General features: G+C 34.5%; 1 protein-coding gene across 5 annotated transcripts in view; it reads right to left on the minus strand.

The window, feature by feature from the left end:
- The window catches only part of PCDH7 (protocadherin 7), a 516,602-nt gene that overhangs the window by 275,974 nt on the left and 224,145 nt on the right, over positions 1-16,483 (minus strand). For 2 of the 5 annotated variants that reach the window (XM_043970273.1, XM_043970277.1), the window contains exon 2: positions 15,625-15,817. In XM_043970273.1, coding sequence (XP_043826208.1) covers positions 15,625-15,817 — 193 coding nt within the window. Of the gene's footprint in view, positions 1-15,600; positions 15,818-16,483 lie in introns of all 5 variants that reach the window. The other 3 variants (XM_043970272.1, XM_043970276.1, XM_043970275.1) reach the window with 2 other exon arrangements.

Consider the following 16,483-nt stretch of genomic DNA (forward strand, 5'->3'; position numbering starts at 1 on the left):
ATTCTCCCACCCTCTCAATAAACTCTGGTGGCTCCCTATTGTCTCAGTGCCAAATACAAAATCTTCCATTTGTCATTCAAAGACCTTTGTAACCTAGCACCTTCTTGCCTTTCCAACTCTCTACTCTCTACCATGTCCTCTAATCCAGTGACCCTGACCTCTGAAAAAATACTCTCTTCTCTCAATCCCATTTTCTCTGGCTGTCCTCCATCCCGGGAATTGTTTTCTTCCCTTCATTTTGACTACTGGCTTCTCTGGTTCCTTCAAGTCTCAACTAAAATCTCATCTTCTACGGGAAGCCTTTTCCAACCTCTCTTAGTTGTAGTGCCTTCCCTCTCTTATTTCCCATGTATACTATATACAGCTTATTTGTATTTGTTTATTTGTTTGTGGAATCCCCCATTATATTTTGAGCACTTTGAAGGCATGACTTATCTTTTGCCTATTTTTATATCCCCAGCACATAACACAGTGTCTGCCATATTGATAAATACATGGTTGATAAATGTTTACTGATGGACACATATATGAGGTGGTATATAGCCCACCGTCCCCTAAAAATTATGCTAATAGACTTGAAGTACGTTTGTCTGTTAAAGCAGCAAAAGGGCTGCTTGTCAATAAGAAAGTGAATGGGATAGCATGGGTTTTTCTGCCATATTTCATGCTCAGGGAAAAGTATGATAGTAAGGCTCCAGTGAATGTAGTCACTGAATAAATTATGCCAATTTCACACATCTCTGGATCTTCTAAGCCCATAAGATTGCATTTTTAAAGAATATGTTTCATCTAGTCATACTGGAGAAGGAAATGGTAAACCACTCCAGTATCTTTGACAGAAAAAGCCCAAATGGGGTCACAGAGTCAGACATGACTGAAACGACCAAAAAACATTCATGTGGCTCTGAAAAATTCAGAAAAAAGTCCAATATATGTGTTATTCCTTTTTTTCTTGCTCTTATCATTATTGATAAAATTACTAAAATGATAACATAAATTTCAAGTGTTTAGAACATTTTAGACTACTTAGTCCCATCAGATTCTCTTTAGGTTGTGATATTTTTTGTTGCTGTTCTTTGTCCTTCATTCTCAAAAAGGACCAAGACATTGGGAGATGATGCCATGACTAGCAGTACAAAGTCAACAGCCTCACTCACTCCTCCAGAGCCATCTGGGTCCAGCAGGAAGATATATATCTGAAGAACTGGAGATGGCACTGGATGTTTGAGGCAATTGGGGTTAAGTGACTTGCCCAAGGTCACACAGTTAGTAAGTGTCAAGTGTCTGAGATCAGATTTGAACTCAGGTCCTTCTGACTCCAGGGCCAATGTTCTATCTATGGCACCATCTAGCCAACCCAGATTGTAATGTTTAGTTGTACTGTAATTGTGATGCTTCAAATATGGTCTGAAAATATTTCCACATTACCACACAAATGTTTCCTAATTGTGGCTATATTCCATTCAAATTAGCAGTTTAAGTGGAAATGTAAATATATGTTAAGAAAATTTAGATAACATATACTTTATCTGTAGTTCAGGGATTGACATAATATTTCCAAGGCTTTCCTTAATCCCATCAAACAAGAGAAAACTGACAGTAATCTCATCATTGTAAGTATTATTGTGCTACTATGCAATCTATTAAATGACAATCTTGTTCCTTTTGTAGTCCAGGAACTATTCTAAATGCTGTGGATACAAAGGAAATAAACAACAACTAAGCAGTCTCTGCCTTCAAAGAGCCTTCTATTTGTCAATGAAAACAATGCATACATAAGTAAAACCAAAATATTTAGAAAGTATATAAGAATTAATTTGAAAGGACATAGAAAACTGGGAGGCCAGGAAAGGTGTCATATAGGAAGTAGCTCTTGATCTGAAGTTTCAAAGAAATTATAAAAAGTACATTCCTGAGGAAAGCTAGGTACCACAGTGGATAAAGCACCGGCCCTAGATTCAGGAGGACCTGGGTTCAAGTCCAGCCTTGGACGCTTGACAGCTAGTAGCTGTGTGATCTTGGGCAAGTCACTTAACCCTCATTGCCCCACCAAAAAAAAAGTACATTCCATGCATAGAATCAGGATGTTCAAAGGCACAAAGAAGGAATGTGAATCCAACAACAAATAGACCTTTTGGGCTTAAACGAAGAGTTTGTAATGGATAGTAAAATGTAACAAGCCTGGAAAATTGGTTTACCCAAACTGTAGTGTTTTAATAGCCTGCATTTTGTTCTAGAGATGATAAGGAACCATTATAGATTATTTAGCAAGGATGGTACATGTCATATTCCTCACCCCTTTCTCTTTTAAAATATTTTAAATAACATAAAGAGTTTCATAGAACTGTGTTATGGGCTTTTAAGAACATTGATTTTCCAGGTATATGAAGGATGATTTCGGAAAGGGAGAGCCTGAGATAAGGAGACAATCTCTAAAGGTATTCCAATACCCCAAGTGAGAGGTGGTGAGAACTCAAAGGAGAGTTATATCGATGTGAATAGAGAGAAGAGAACAGATTCAAGAGGGTTTTTTTTGGAGGTGGAATTGACAAGTCTTTGCAACTAATTGAATATGGAGGGTGCGAAAGAAAGAAGAGTAGAGTATGACTAATAGGTCATTATCCTGGCTAACCAGAAGGATTGTGGTACTCTCAACAGGAATGGGGAAATTGGGAAGATGGGGTAGAGAAGATAACGAGTTCTTCTTTGGATAGGGTGAGGTTTAGATTCCCAATGGACATATATTAGAAAGATGCAATATGCAATTGTGAAAGACTTTGCTACTATGATCAAGACAATGATCTAAGACAATTCCAAAGGATCCATGGTGAAAAATGCAATCCACTTCCAGAGGAAATGGATGAATTCTGAATGCAGAATAAAGCATGCCCTTTTTTCATTTCTTTTTTTTTTGCCTGTGTTTTCTTTTGCATGACTTCACATGTGTAATTGATATAAAATTGTTTGCTTTCACAAATGGGGAAGCAGAAAGAAGGAAAAGGATTTGGAATTCAACATTTTAAAAAAAGACTGTTAAAAGTATTCTACATGTAATTGTTAAATATATAATTTAATAAATACAAGAACATTTTTTAAAAGATTAAAAAGTAAGCCAATATTTATGAAGTGATTTTAATAAATATTATATGATAAACTACATTTTTCCCAGTTGATGAATTTACAAGTCTTTGTTGAGAAAATCACTCATATTGCCATGCCATTAAGGAAATTAGAATATTTGTAATGAAAGCAAAGAGTTGGCACAAAATAATTAAAATTTAGCACATTCATTTTTTACAATGTCTTTGAATTTGGTCTTCATGGAAATATGTTTGTAAAGAAATCCTGACTGTTTTGGGAGAGATTTTGTTTATAGGTAGACTGTCCATACAAAAAAAAAAAATACTACCTAAATGAATATCTGGATCCAATGAGCTGCCAATCAAATTAGAAAAAGCTTACTTCATAGAACTAAAAAACATACTGTCATTCATCTGGATGAACAAAAGGTCAAGAACCTCATGGGATATAATGGGGGTGAAGTTTGAATAAAGGGGACCCAGCAGCATCAGATGCCAAACTGTACCACAAAGTTGGCTTTTCTTTTTCATAGTAAGGTCATTCGATTTTCTTAGCCAAAAGCCCATGAGGAGTGCTTTTTAAAGTGAAGTACTTAATGTTTATTATAAACTAAGTTTTATCATTTTATATAATTAAAATGTTATATAATGAAAATCAACCAAGAAGCATTTATTAAGTGATCACTATGTCCCAAGTACAGTACTACAGTTTATTGATTTTGTTTTTTTAAAGGAAAACAATCCCTGTCCTCAATGAGCTTAAATTTTAGTGGGTTATACCAAATATAAATATAAATCAGCATACATAATACAGATATAGAGTAGATAGAAGATAACAGAATAAATATAAGAGCTGAGGGAAAAGAAAATAGAGGACACATGCTCTATTCTTCCAAGGACATGCTTAAGTCAGATTATAGGAAGAACTATTTGATAAAGAGATACATTAAAATAAAAAAGTTTTGGACTATATTTTTCTCTAGGATCCTGTGAAAATAATACAGCAACCCAATTAGGAGGGAGGTGTTTATCCCATTGTTGGAAAGACAGGGTTGAGAGTATCCAAGGTTTCCCTGTGATTCTATAGGCATTCTTGATTAAAATGAGAGAGACAGAAAGACATAGAGACAGAGACAAATAGAGAGAAATAGAGACATGGAATGAGAATGATGGATATGTGGGAGAGGCTAATATGCAGCAGAATCCAAAATAATTAAAGACAAGTGGGACCCAAGAGAGTTACTCTTTGGCTTTCTTCCATATGCTTCCTTCAAAAAATCGAAAGGGGGCAGAAACACTAATATGGTAAGTTTGAAAAATAAAAGGAAAAAATATATATTTCCCTTTTTAACAGGATAAAAAATAAACAACAGGAACTAAGTAATGAATTTAGAGCTTCTGCACTTTATACCTTAAAATTGCTTAAGAAACACACACATGAAAACCACTAGGTCCAAGAACAATTGATAACCCTAATTTAATAGCTACTTGAATGGGGGTTTGGATAAAATCCAGACATAGACTGGGAAAGAAAGCCATATGAGTTTGATTTCAGAAAGGAGGTAAAAACATTCTGTGGTTGAAATAGACAAGGGCTAGGAATTGGTTTTAGATCTTCATTATTATGGAATATAGAGATGAACTGAAAGACAATGTTGTCCAGGAAACTAGAAGGAGTTCTCAAAATTGACTACTCAAAGAACTGGTGAAGGCTGAAAATAATTGAGCATGTGGAATAAACTGTAGGAAGTAAGCAGTGGGGGGAGGCTGCTGGTTAAAGAGGAAGGGAAGTAGTAAAGGAGAAATTGTACTATGTCTAAAAGATGCTTGATGTTGCCCCCTTAAAGAAACATTTTAAACATGTACCCATCCATAACCTAAAGTTATGGATTAGCAATTACTAATGACAAATCAATGTAAACTCCAAATTAAAATATTTCCAAGCAGATTCTAGGTTAAAATTAATGTAAAATATCTACATAATTCAGGTCAAAGTTGGATCTTACTCAGAATACTCTAAATAATAACTATTATGTAAAATAGGTAACTGAGGTACTGTGACAAGAAAGTAATAAAAATCAAAATGAATTTCTAGGATTTCTTATTGAAATGACTTTGATTCATTTGAGCCTACTTGGGTAAGGGGAATGTAAGGTTTTGTGACACAACATCAAAAGTGGAGAATTATTCTAACATGCTTATTCACTAATATGATATACACATATATATTTCAAAGTTATGATGTGGCATTTAGGCAGATTTTTGTTATTCAGTGATTTAAACTGATTTCAACTCTTCATGATCCCATTTGGGGTTTCTTGGCAAAGATACTAGAATGGTTTGCTATTTCCTTCTCCAGCTCATTTTACAGATGGAGAAACTGAAGCAAACAGGGGTAAGTGATTTTCTCAGGGTCATGCATCCAGATTTGAACTCAAGAAGATGGAATGTTCCTCAATCTGAGTCTGGTACCCTATCCACTGTGCCACCTAGCTTCTCCTTAGGCAGATTACCTTGCACTTTATAGGAATTCCAGAAGAGTCAACATTTACTAATGTGTTCTTTAGGTAGGATAAGTGCTAAGTTTCCATGGTACAAGAAAAGGACTGCATCTTCATGTAAGTTTGGTAACTAATTTTTTCTTAGGCTTTTGAGAATTAAAATATAAGATTAACAGACCTTTCAATGACTACTTATGTAACTGTGGTCAAGTGCCTCTGGAACTTGGTTTCATCATCTTCAAAACTATGGTAAATACCAGCTGTGTTAATTCATAGGATTTTGTGAGGTTTTTATTCCCTGCAGAAAGGCAATTTTTATAATTTTTAGTTGCAAAGGATATTTTAACATCTAAAATTTACAATCCTATTACAATATCATGTATCTAAGAAAGAAGATATAAAATCTAGTCAATAATGGCAATTTACATGCATTCACTGAGTTGATGCATAACTGCAGCTCTATTTAATTTTCTTTTCAGGTAAGTGAGACATTCACGTTATTTCCTATTAAAAATGCCAATACTATAATAATTAAAAGTGTTGATTTCTGGGGCAGCTAGATGGCGCAGTGGATAGAACACTGGCCTTGGATTCAGGAGTACCTGCGTTCAAATTTAGCCTTAGACACTTAACACTTACTAGCTGTGTGACCCTGGGCAAGTCACTTAACCCCAATTGCCTCACTAAAAAAAAAAAAGTGTTGATTTCTAATTTGCTTGAGTATATTCTACATTGCAAGTTATTGCACATCAGGGTATCAGTTGTGACCTTAATTTTTTTTTCATATTTGATAACAGATCAGGAAAGAAAAAATAGATTTTAAGGATTTTTTAAAATGTTGCATTTGCTACTACAAAAGAACCTCAATAGTATGTTGCAATGGGGAAAGGCCATCAATATTACTTGTTTGCATTCTAAATCATCAACAAGTTTTACAGTTGATTTGCTAAATTAAATTTTCTTCTCTGCTACCACACTGATATTTCAGGAGCTCAAAGACACTTCTCATTCATTTGTTTGAATGACTTTGAAGGTGAACTCAGAGAAAGCAGCCATTTCCTGGCAACTCTCCAAGATCAGAGACAGAATTCTTGGTTACAGGGATTACAAACATAATCTAGGCTGAGAATGCTTACTGTGATCTTATATTTGTCCACATTTTTTCTTACACTGTCAGAGTTCAATATTTTTATTCCACTGGTGTTTAGACTAGTTTAAAAGTGCTATTATTAAAATGTAAAATTATCTGCAGTATCTTAAAAAGGCATCAGAGTACAATAAAATACCACATAAAACATCGCCACAACTTCTTAATTAGAAACAATTAACCAATAAGCACTTTCTGAAGAACCTACTATGTGCTATGCAAACATTAAGTTAAGTAGTGGGAAAACTTTTTCTGATCTCAACAAAACCTGACTAACAATGAAGGTACATACTTCAAAATAGATGTGCAGGAATGTCAGATTTTTAAACCACTGAATGCTTAAACCTTTGTGACTTATCCCCTTCCAAAATTTTTTCATCAGCTAGCCACAGACCTCATATGAATATAGAAAATGCAAATAATGTTTTTTGTGTTTATTCACTAGTAAAATTCTTTTTAAAGATGACACAAAGGAAACATGCTAACTTTATACGACTTGAGCATAGGAGGGCATGGGTGAGAGAAGCAGAAGACAGCAAGGAATGGATAGATTGTGATTTTTATCAGTGGAAGGAACATCCAAACTGCTGAGATCGTGGTGCCATCTCCAAACCCAAGTAACAAGAAGCCATGCACTGATAACATACCAACATGCCAACAGTCCTCTTGAGGATCTATACTTTCAAAACTAGAAAAAAGATAAGCCAAGAAACTAAACACCAAACATCTTAGAAAAATTCTAAAAGAGAAGGGAAGGGAAGAAAGGAGGAGGGAGTAGATAATCAAAATAAATTTTCAATCAACACTAAAAGCACCAGGTAGCATCATGAAGAATACATCCTGTCAAACTAATCTAATCTGCTTTTTGCCAAGAAGGCAGGAATAGACCTGGAGTACTGAAGCAAAGGAAAATGGGTAATGCAGCTTAGCCTCAAAAGGATGTTCTGGGGTTTTACTGAGTTGAAAAATATTGTCTACAGTGACCTTGGGGAGGACACGCAAATAGCTGGGGGCAAGATGTGGTAAGGGATCACAAAGAACATAAAAGTGATCTTTAGAAGTATTTAGTGGGGGGCAGCTAGATGGCGTAGTGGATAGAGCACTGGCCCTGGAGTCAGGAGTACCTGAGTTCAAATCCAGCCTCAGACACTTAACACTTACTAGTTGTGTGACTCTGGGAAAGTCACTTAACCCCAAATGCCTCACTAAAGAAGAAGAAGAAGAAGAAGAAGTAGTAGTAGTAGTATTTAGTGGGAGATACAGGTTTAACATTTTAACATTTGCATTATTTCTATAAAAGGCTGATAGTAGTATTATATAACAAGTATCTAGAAACTTTTTAAATCACATAGAATATGAGAGTGATGTCTTTCTATAAAGAACTGACCCTGTTCAAGAGTGAATGCATAAATTATAAAAGTACAAACCAGGATATGAGAAATATGTGTCATGCGTGAATTAAATAAAAATTCAGGGCGGCTGAAGTAAGTGGCTGAACTTGATACAATTATTCTAGGAAGTATAAAAATTTAAACTTTATTGAGAGGTAGAAGAATCACTTTAAACATTACTTGCAGATCTGACATTAACTATGCACTTCCTTCAAATGTCACAATGCTTTGTACAAATAATTTACCTATAGAAGTCTAAAGTAAAGGCAAGAAGCCTAAATCTAAAGTAAAATTTTAAATGGCAACATATACCATATATGTTATCAATATATGATTAATACTTTTTAAAAAGGCAAATGAGAATGGAGATGCTGGTAGAAATGTTGATTATTCATAATTCCTTTCTTATGTTTGCATATATGTTAGTGATTCACATTCTCAGCAGGAAATGAATAGGTACTAACACTATAACTGTGATACCTCAAACTAAATAAATTATGATTCCATCTTACATAATTTATTGTCATATTTATATACTTTGGTTCACATTTGCCAGTCAAAACTTCTCTTTAATTCCTTAAAGAATATGGCTGTTAAGGTAATTGGGGATATGGCAGTGCCCATCACTGTACCTGACTCTTGGTTGTCACTTGTCTGAAGCCATGACAGGTGACTTAGAACCATTTTTCATATCTGTATCTCTCATCCTTACCAGATAGTAGCATCTTATCCAAGATTACCTTGGGTCTGCTTTGCATTTTAGTGTATGTAATTAGTCATGTATATGTTGTCTCCCCAATAGAAGGTAAGTTTCTTGAGGGCAAGAACTACATCACTTTTGTCTTGATACTAACAATAATACCTGGCATACTATAGGTGCTTAATAAATTCTTGCTGATTGATTCATTCCAATCACTCCCTGGATTAGAAATAGTGGAAGTATGTTTTTATTTTATTTTATTTTAATTTAATTTTATTTTTTTGCGGAGCAATGGGGGTTAAGTGACTTGCCCAGGGTCACACAGCTAGTAAGTGTCAAGTGTCTGAGGCCGGATTTGAACTCAGGTACTCCTGAATCCATGGGTGGTGCTTTATCCATTGCGCCACCTAGCCACCCCCCGGAAGTATGTTTTTAAATGAATGTTGTAGAGTCAGAGGAGGACTGGCTGGCTATCTCTCAATGACTAGCTAAGAACAGTTCTGTTATTGTTTGCTGTATTGGGGAGGGGGAAGGGAGAGGAGGGAGGGAGAAAAATTTGGAACTAGAAGTATTATAAAAACAAATCTTGAAAACTATCTCTGCATGTTACTAAAAATAATAAAATACTTTTATGATTTAAAAAAGAAAAGTTCTGTTTTCTTTTCTCAGATGAAAATTTGTATGTTTTATGAATAAATATATAAACATAAAAAAAGAAAAAGAAAGAAAGAAATAGATAGGGGCTTAGCAAAAATAGGATTTCTAGGGGTAGCTAGGTGGCTCAGCACATAGAATACTAGCTGTGGAGTCAGGTGGTCCCGACATCAAATCCAGCCTCAGACACTTGACACCAGCTGTGTGACCCTGGGCAAGTCACTTAACCCGAATGTCTCACAAAAAAACAGGATTTCTATATTCCTTATGTGCTGTTATAGGTTGCCAGTCACTATATTTTTTATTTACATAAAAAAGGATTTTGCATTTGGAATACTGATACCAAAGTTAATAAAAATGGGCCAAAAATTAAATGGAGATAATGATTTAACTCCAAAAATGTCACCTTGAAAAATATGTAACATCCTTTATTATTACGCCATGTACAGCTTTGTGGGCAACAATATAGGTATCTATGTTGATTAAGTGGAAATAGGGATAATTCTTGTTTAGATTTTGTGTCTCTCTTATTAGACTATAAGATCCTTAAATGCAAAGGCTGGGTCTTTTGGGTTCACCTCAGACTTTATCACAGTGCTTTTCTAAAAAGTAGATAATAGAAACCTGCTGGTTTGTTGAGTGAACAGAATTAAGGAAATGGTAGCAAATAGCTCTGTTCAATACTCAGTCTGAATTCAATTAAGCTGGTTGTTTTGTGGAGTATTGACACATAGCAGAGAGCACAAATTTAGGCAACAACCAGCTCTTTCTCTGGATACAGTCTGAGAAACAGGTTTGGATACTGAAATGTTCTTTCATCTCCACCCAGAAGACAAGGTCTTAGAATTCCTTGCTGTTATTGTTCTTTCCCCATGTATGTGAATGGTTTCATCAAGACTAATGATATTTAAAACCACAAAGATAACAATCACTTTGAAAAAAAAAACAATGAGGAAAAACACACAGGTGAAATCTTAAATAACTTCATGGCGGAGTGATCTACCATTCACCTTTAAAAGATACCAATGTGGACATAAGAAGCAGGTTTCATTGAGTTTGTAGTCATAAAATAAATGTTGGGCCTTTTCCCCTATGTATATTCTCTTGTTTAGTGATATCACTGGCTCTTTTATTTCAATTATACTGTATATTCAAATCTACATCCCCACCATCACCAAACTCAGATCCTGCATTTATAGTTCCCTGTTTGGATAGCTCAACCTAGATGTCCCAAAACATTTCAAACTCATATTTAAATACACAGTAATGCCTCCCTGCCCCATACCAAACAATAAGCTACTTGAAGTCAAGTATGATTCAGTAATTGTCTGTGAGTCTCTATTATATAACCTAGTGCCTTGCACAAAATGGTCACTTAACAAATGTTTGTGGATTGAATGATGCATACATGGAAAAAATAATAATTTCATTGTTATAGGAATTTAGAAACCATGTATGTGGAAGATAGAGTAAATATAGTCCAAGATTGACTATATTGCTATGATTATTTTCCTTACAAAATAAAAAGGGAAGACAAGATTTTTATAAATATTAATGTGTAAAGACCTGAATTCACACAAAGTAAAAAGTGAATGAAGAGGTACTAAAATTAATTAAGATGTTGCAATGGCTGACTTTCTGACATCATTTCAATTATTTTGAGAAACCTGCCTTAAATAAGTAGAAAAGTAATGATGAAAAACAATGAAGACCTAAAAAGCTAGCTATTTTAACAAGAGAAATCAGACACATCATCCATGTCTGTGTTAAATGTCACTGAAATCACTCTGCTTTGATTTCAAAAATATGCTTCTGTCTATTTTGGATAGCAAGTATTCAATATCCTTGATTTTCTTAGGGATATTATTGGCAAAATTACACCCGAGAAATGGAAATGTGTTTTGTTTCCTATCTTTTTCATCCTTTACCTAGAAAACATCCACTAAGTCCAAGATGCAGATGAGAATAGATTGAAGAGGAAGCGATATTTAGAGGATATTTAAGAGGCCAGTCAATATTTTGACCTACACTGTCCTAGCACTTACCCTATGTCCAGGGCATTGCTTATGTGCTACAATTTAATGGAGGTCCTACAAGACTTGATGTGCCCTAATATATCCTCTGTCAATGTGTTGACCTCCCCTCCAACCTGGAGAGAAGTTCCCATCACTCGCTGAGCTTAAATGACAAATTTATCCTCTACATAGATGCTATTAGAGAGCTGAAGAGGGTCTCAAGTTTCCTTTAGACTAGCCACATTAATTCATCAGTCTGGCTAATCGTCACCATGAAAGCTACAGAAAATCTAGAACTATAGTGAACTATAAATACAAGGGCAAATATCAATTAACTGGAAAGCATAGAATGTAAGGGCTAGAAATAGTCTTAGAGACCAAACCTCTAATTATATAAAGAAACCAAAGTTCAGGTAAGAGTTGTTTTTCTTTAGTATCAAATAGCATAGGACTAGGCCCCAAGTATTCTGACTCCCAATCCTGTCTTCCTCAAATTTGACAAATTAGTCACCAACCAGAGCATGAATACCAGGGTACAGCGTAGGGTTGAGTTTTAGTTGCGTGCATGTTTAGGGTAAAAGGCAAACATGCTCATGTGGTAGGGAAAGAGTACAGGCTTTCCTTCAAAAATGTGATACTGGGGCAGCTAGGTGGCACAGTGGATAGAGCACCAGCCCTGGAGTCAGGAGGACCTGAGTTCAAATCTGACCTCAGACACTTGACACTTACTGGCTGTGTGACCCTGGACAAGTCACTTAACCCCAAGTGCCTCACGCATAAAAAAGTGATACCAATGGAGGACTGAAGGATGCTTGACACTTTGTCAAACTAATATAATTGGCAATCTGGTCTTTTAGTTTGATATCTTCCCTATCATATGAATATATGCACCGGAACTTTCCAGTTTTTTAGTGGAGATCAGTTTCACTTAGTATTGCAACTTATGTATCTCCTAATATTACATATTCATATTCAGGCTATAGGCAACCATGTTGTATTCCTCTTATCCTCCTCTACCATCACAAAAAAAAGGAAGACCAGCACATCAATACAAGTTCTTTGTCTTTGTACCTGCAGCATCTAACACAGTGTCTGGTGTGTATTTGATAGGAAATGCTTATTGATTAATGTATTATTCTGCTCTTACCATCCATATGACATGTAATATGGTGTACAGGTTATTTTTAAAGAACTGAACCTAATGGCCTATTTTCTGCATCTCCTTGGATTCTGCTAAACGAGAAGATGTACAAGAAGACCTCTGATTTATGACTGAGGTGTGCTTCATTGCTCATTCCCTTCAACTTTCTAAGATTTCAGGTACTTTCTCTTACCACACTATAGCATTATAATACTTTGTTTTCATTAGTTGCCCCAACTTATATGTGTGTGTGTATACACATATATGTGTATATATATATATATATATATGTGTGTGTGTGTGTGCATGTATATATATGTATATATATATATGTACATATATAATGCATCATGACCCTGGAAGGCTTTATATTACTATGCTGTAAATTATCTTTTCAAACTTTAAAATGAAAGTAAAGCCAAAGCAATTAGTCATAACTGCATTGTTTCACACAGGTTGGAATGAAATGGTAAATATTTGAAGTAATACCAATTAGGAACAAGGACAGCATCCAAAATGGTCTTTACATAGAAAATCCAAATGGAAATCCAATACAAATCCTGATTAAAACCTAACCAAGCAAGACACTACAGGTTACCTGGATTCCAATTAAATATGACAAATGAATACTTGACAGGTTTCAATTCCAATTCTATTTATGTCAGAATGATCCATTAATATGGAAGGTAAAATTACTGGAATCCCAGAAATTCAATTGTACTTTACAGCTAAACAAGTAATCTGAAAACTTGGACCTAACAAAACTCTCCCTCAAATGTCAACTGCTCCATTTAGAGAAACTGAAGTGCATCACATCTCCTTCTGTCATTACCTACAGATCACTGCTAACATGAATTTCTGCAAAGCCGATGACAAGCCACTCTATAAAATCAGAATTTCAAAAGCAATAAAAAAATCCCAAGGTTAGAAGGAGCACTTTCATAATGAAAGCCCCTACCTTTTCAGGGCTCAAAATAAAGTGATTGTGACTTTTTTTTAAATAAACAATTAAGTATCCCCTGGGAAGTATTTCAAATGAAATGTTTTACTTAATGATGGTCTCACCTTTTACTGATTCTATGAAATATTTCCCAGAACATAGAATACATGTGGCACAGTTATATTTTAGTGAATAATTTTTCTCTCTCTTTTAAGAAACTAAATATCCATACATGAACTAAAAACTGTCAAAGTAACTTGAAGATGATTTATATTAGTATAGTCAAGAGGCTAAATCTGTCTACTAATGAAACAAAATGTCTTTAAAGAACAAAAATAATATATAAAAGAACATTTTGCCCTTTATGGATTTCTTAATAGATTAAGAAAATCTTTAGGTTCAATGGAAGCTATTGGTGAGGATTAAAATTTCATTTCAGACTCATAAAGTGTATGCAAATGCCGCCATCCTCTAAATATGCTATGTATGTGATACAATTTTCAAGAGGAACCTTCTTACTGGCCAGATGATTTCCAATATATATCTTAACTACACAGCCATCAGCATTACAATTTAAAATTAAAACTTCTTAAAATCTATCAAATGTGGCTCCAAAGGACTGTCCAACTTAAAAACAACAACATAACAAACTCCTTCTGCCCATATAAATACACACTATCATACACACAGATAAGCATGCCTTCGTAGCCATAAGGCAAAATGCCAATTTGAACCCTGAATAATTAAACAACGTGGACCATCAATCTAGGATCCAAGATCAGACCTACTCAGCCAAACAATAATGGTGAATGTTGTCAAAATAGTTATTTGATGAGATTAACTTTAATATAATTTCACTCATGGTCAGTTATTCCATTCTAAACTGTAATGCCCAATTTCAAAGTTGCTGTATAAAATATATCAATGGTTTATTCCTAATATATTTGTTAATTTGCATATTTTGGCTACAGAAAACAATTTACTTTTTAAAGGACAGCATGTTTTATTTCAATTTGGGGACAGAATAGGGAAGAACAATCACTAAATATTAAGCCAATTACTGAATTCATCTAAAGCCAACTTTTGGTTTTGTACTACAGTGAAAATACTTGAAAGTCTCCTTCCTCCTACATGTGAACATACCTTTCTACCTATAAATATATATACATTTGAAATAATTACAAAGATAATAAAAACTTCAGCATTCCACAGACTAACAAAACCTATTATTTTGGGCATAAGCTAATAGTAACACTTATGGCCGGGAATCAAATCTATTATGTGTCCTGTAGAATTTTTTAAATGTTATAAATTTCTAAATGATTTGTTTTGATTCTAGACTCTGAAAGAAACTGTTGCTAATTATTTAATATTATTTGTCTAATGTAAAAGCATTTGAATCCAACACCTCAGAACAATACGAGAAAAAAAAAAGGTGTTTCTTTCCTTCCTATATAAATTAGAATATTGCATTAAAGTGGCAAACTTTAATTGGATGCTTATAATATACTATGAACTTTGTTCTCCTCCTCTGACTCTTGTAGCACCTACTTGAAGCCAAATATAATTTTTGCAAGCACTTTTCTAGTCCCTGAGAAAGGTGAGAGTTGAGCAAGGTGTTTTTTATTTTCATTTTCTTTCAGGAAGACTGGACATTTGCAATTGAAGAAATAGTTGCATGACAAAAATGAATAGAAGAAAACGACTACATGATGTCTTTATCAGTTTTTGTTATAAAAAATTGTGCCTGGATTGTTTCCTCCATATTGGCCGCTTCGCTGATATTTTTATAAACAAATTTACTGTTTCAGAGGAATAGTTTTAAGATAACAGAACAATTTCAGTTGATTTTATTTGTAGAGTTATGATCCCTTTTTTGGTATTCCTGCTTTTTAGCAAACCTTATCATTTTAAAATAAAATAGTTTTAGTTTAAGCTATTTTATTTTAGTTTTAGACTGACCTTTCCACAAGTCTACTTATTATGGCTCTCTAGCGTGATTATGTGTGTGAATGTTGTGTTTGTCCCTACCATTTTCCATATGCTCTGCCTCACCAACACTGCCATCCGGCGTAGTCCTCTCATAGTTGTCCTCTGGGAGTGGAAGGGCACCCAGTCTTGGCCCTGATGAACTCTTACTGCTTGGTGTTTCTGACTCCTCCAGCCCGCTGTCATAGCAACTCTGCAATGACCCCTGATGTGGGTCCTGAGGCTGACTCACAACAGAAAACGTCACTCTACGAAATGGCTGCAAGAGAAGAGATTCTGAATGTCACTAAATGTGAAGGTTTTGAAATAATTGATTTTAAAACATGAATTAAGTACAGCAATACCTACAACTAGCTAATTAAATAAAAATGTTAAATATTTTAAAACATTTCATAAACTAGGTATTATCTTTTAAAATGGACACAGATCTTTCAGAAAAAAAATACTATGCAACAAAAATATTATGTAAAAAGCACACGTAAAAATCTTGATTCATACAAGAACAAATTCACACTTGATAACTTTAGAATCTGTCACTTGTAATGGAAGTTTAATGTAGAAATTATCTGTAAAAATTAATGTCCATGATTTTAGAAGTCAACAAGTCAAGTCAACATGCATTTGTTAGATATCTATTTTGTGGCAGGCACTCTTCTAAACACTGGGGATGCAAAGAAAGGTTAAAAATGGTCACTGCTTTCAAAGAGCTCACAGTCTAATGAAAGTTTCTGGGAACAGAATTATTGCATAATAAAGCATGCCAATTTTTTAATATTTTGGTAGAAAAACATCATCCATATTTACACCTCCTAAACTACGAAGCCTTTACCGAAGGTACAGTTGATAGTAATTCTATGACAATGGACTAAAATACTGATAGTTATAGATTGATTTTTACTCAAATCTTATATATAACTGTGCACAT

The sequence above is a fragment of the Dromiciops gliroides genome, chromosome 6 (assembly GCF_019393635.1).
Source record: "Dromiciops gliroides isolate mDroGli1 chromosome 6, mDroGli1.pri, whole genome shotgun sequence".
NCBI lineage: Eukaryota > Metazoa > Chordata > Mammalia > Microbiotheria > Microbiotheriidae > Dromiciops > Dromiciops gliroides.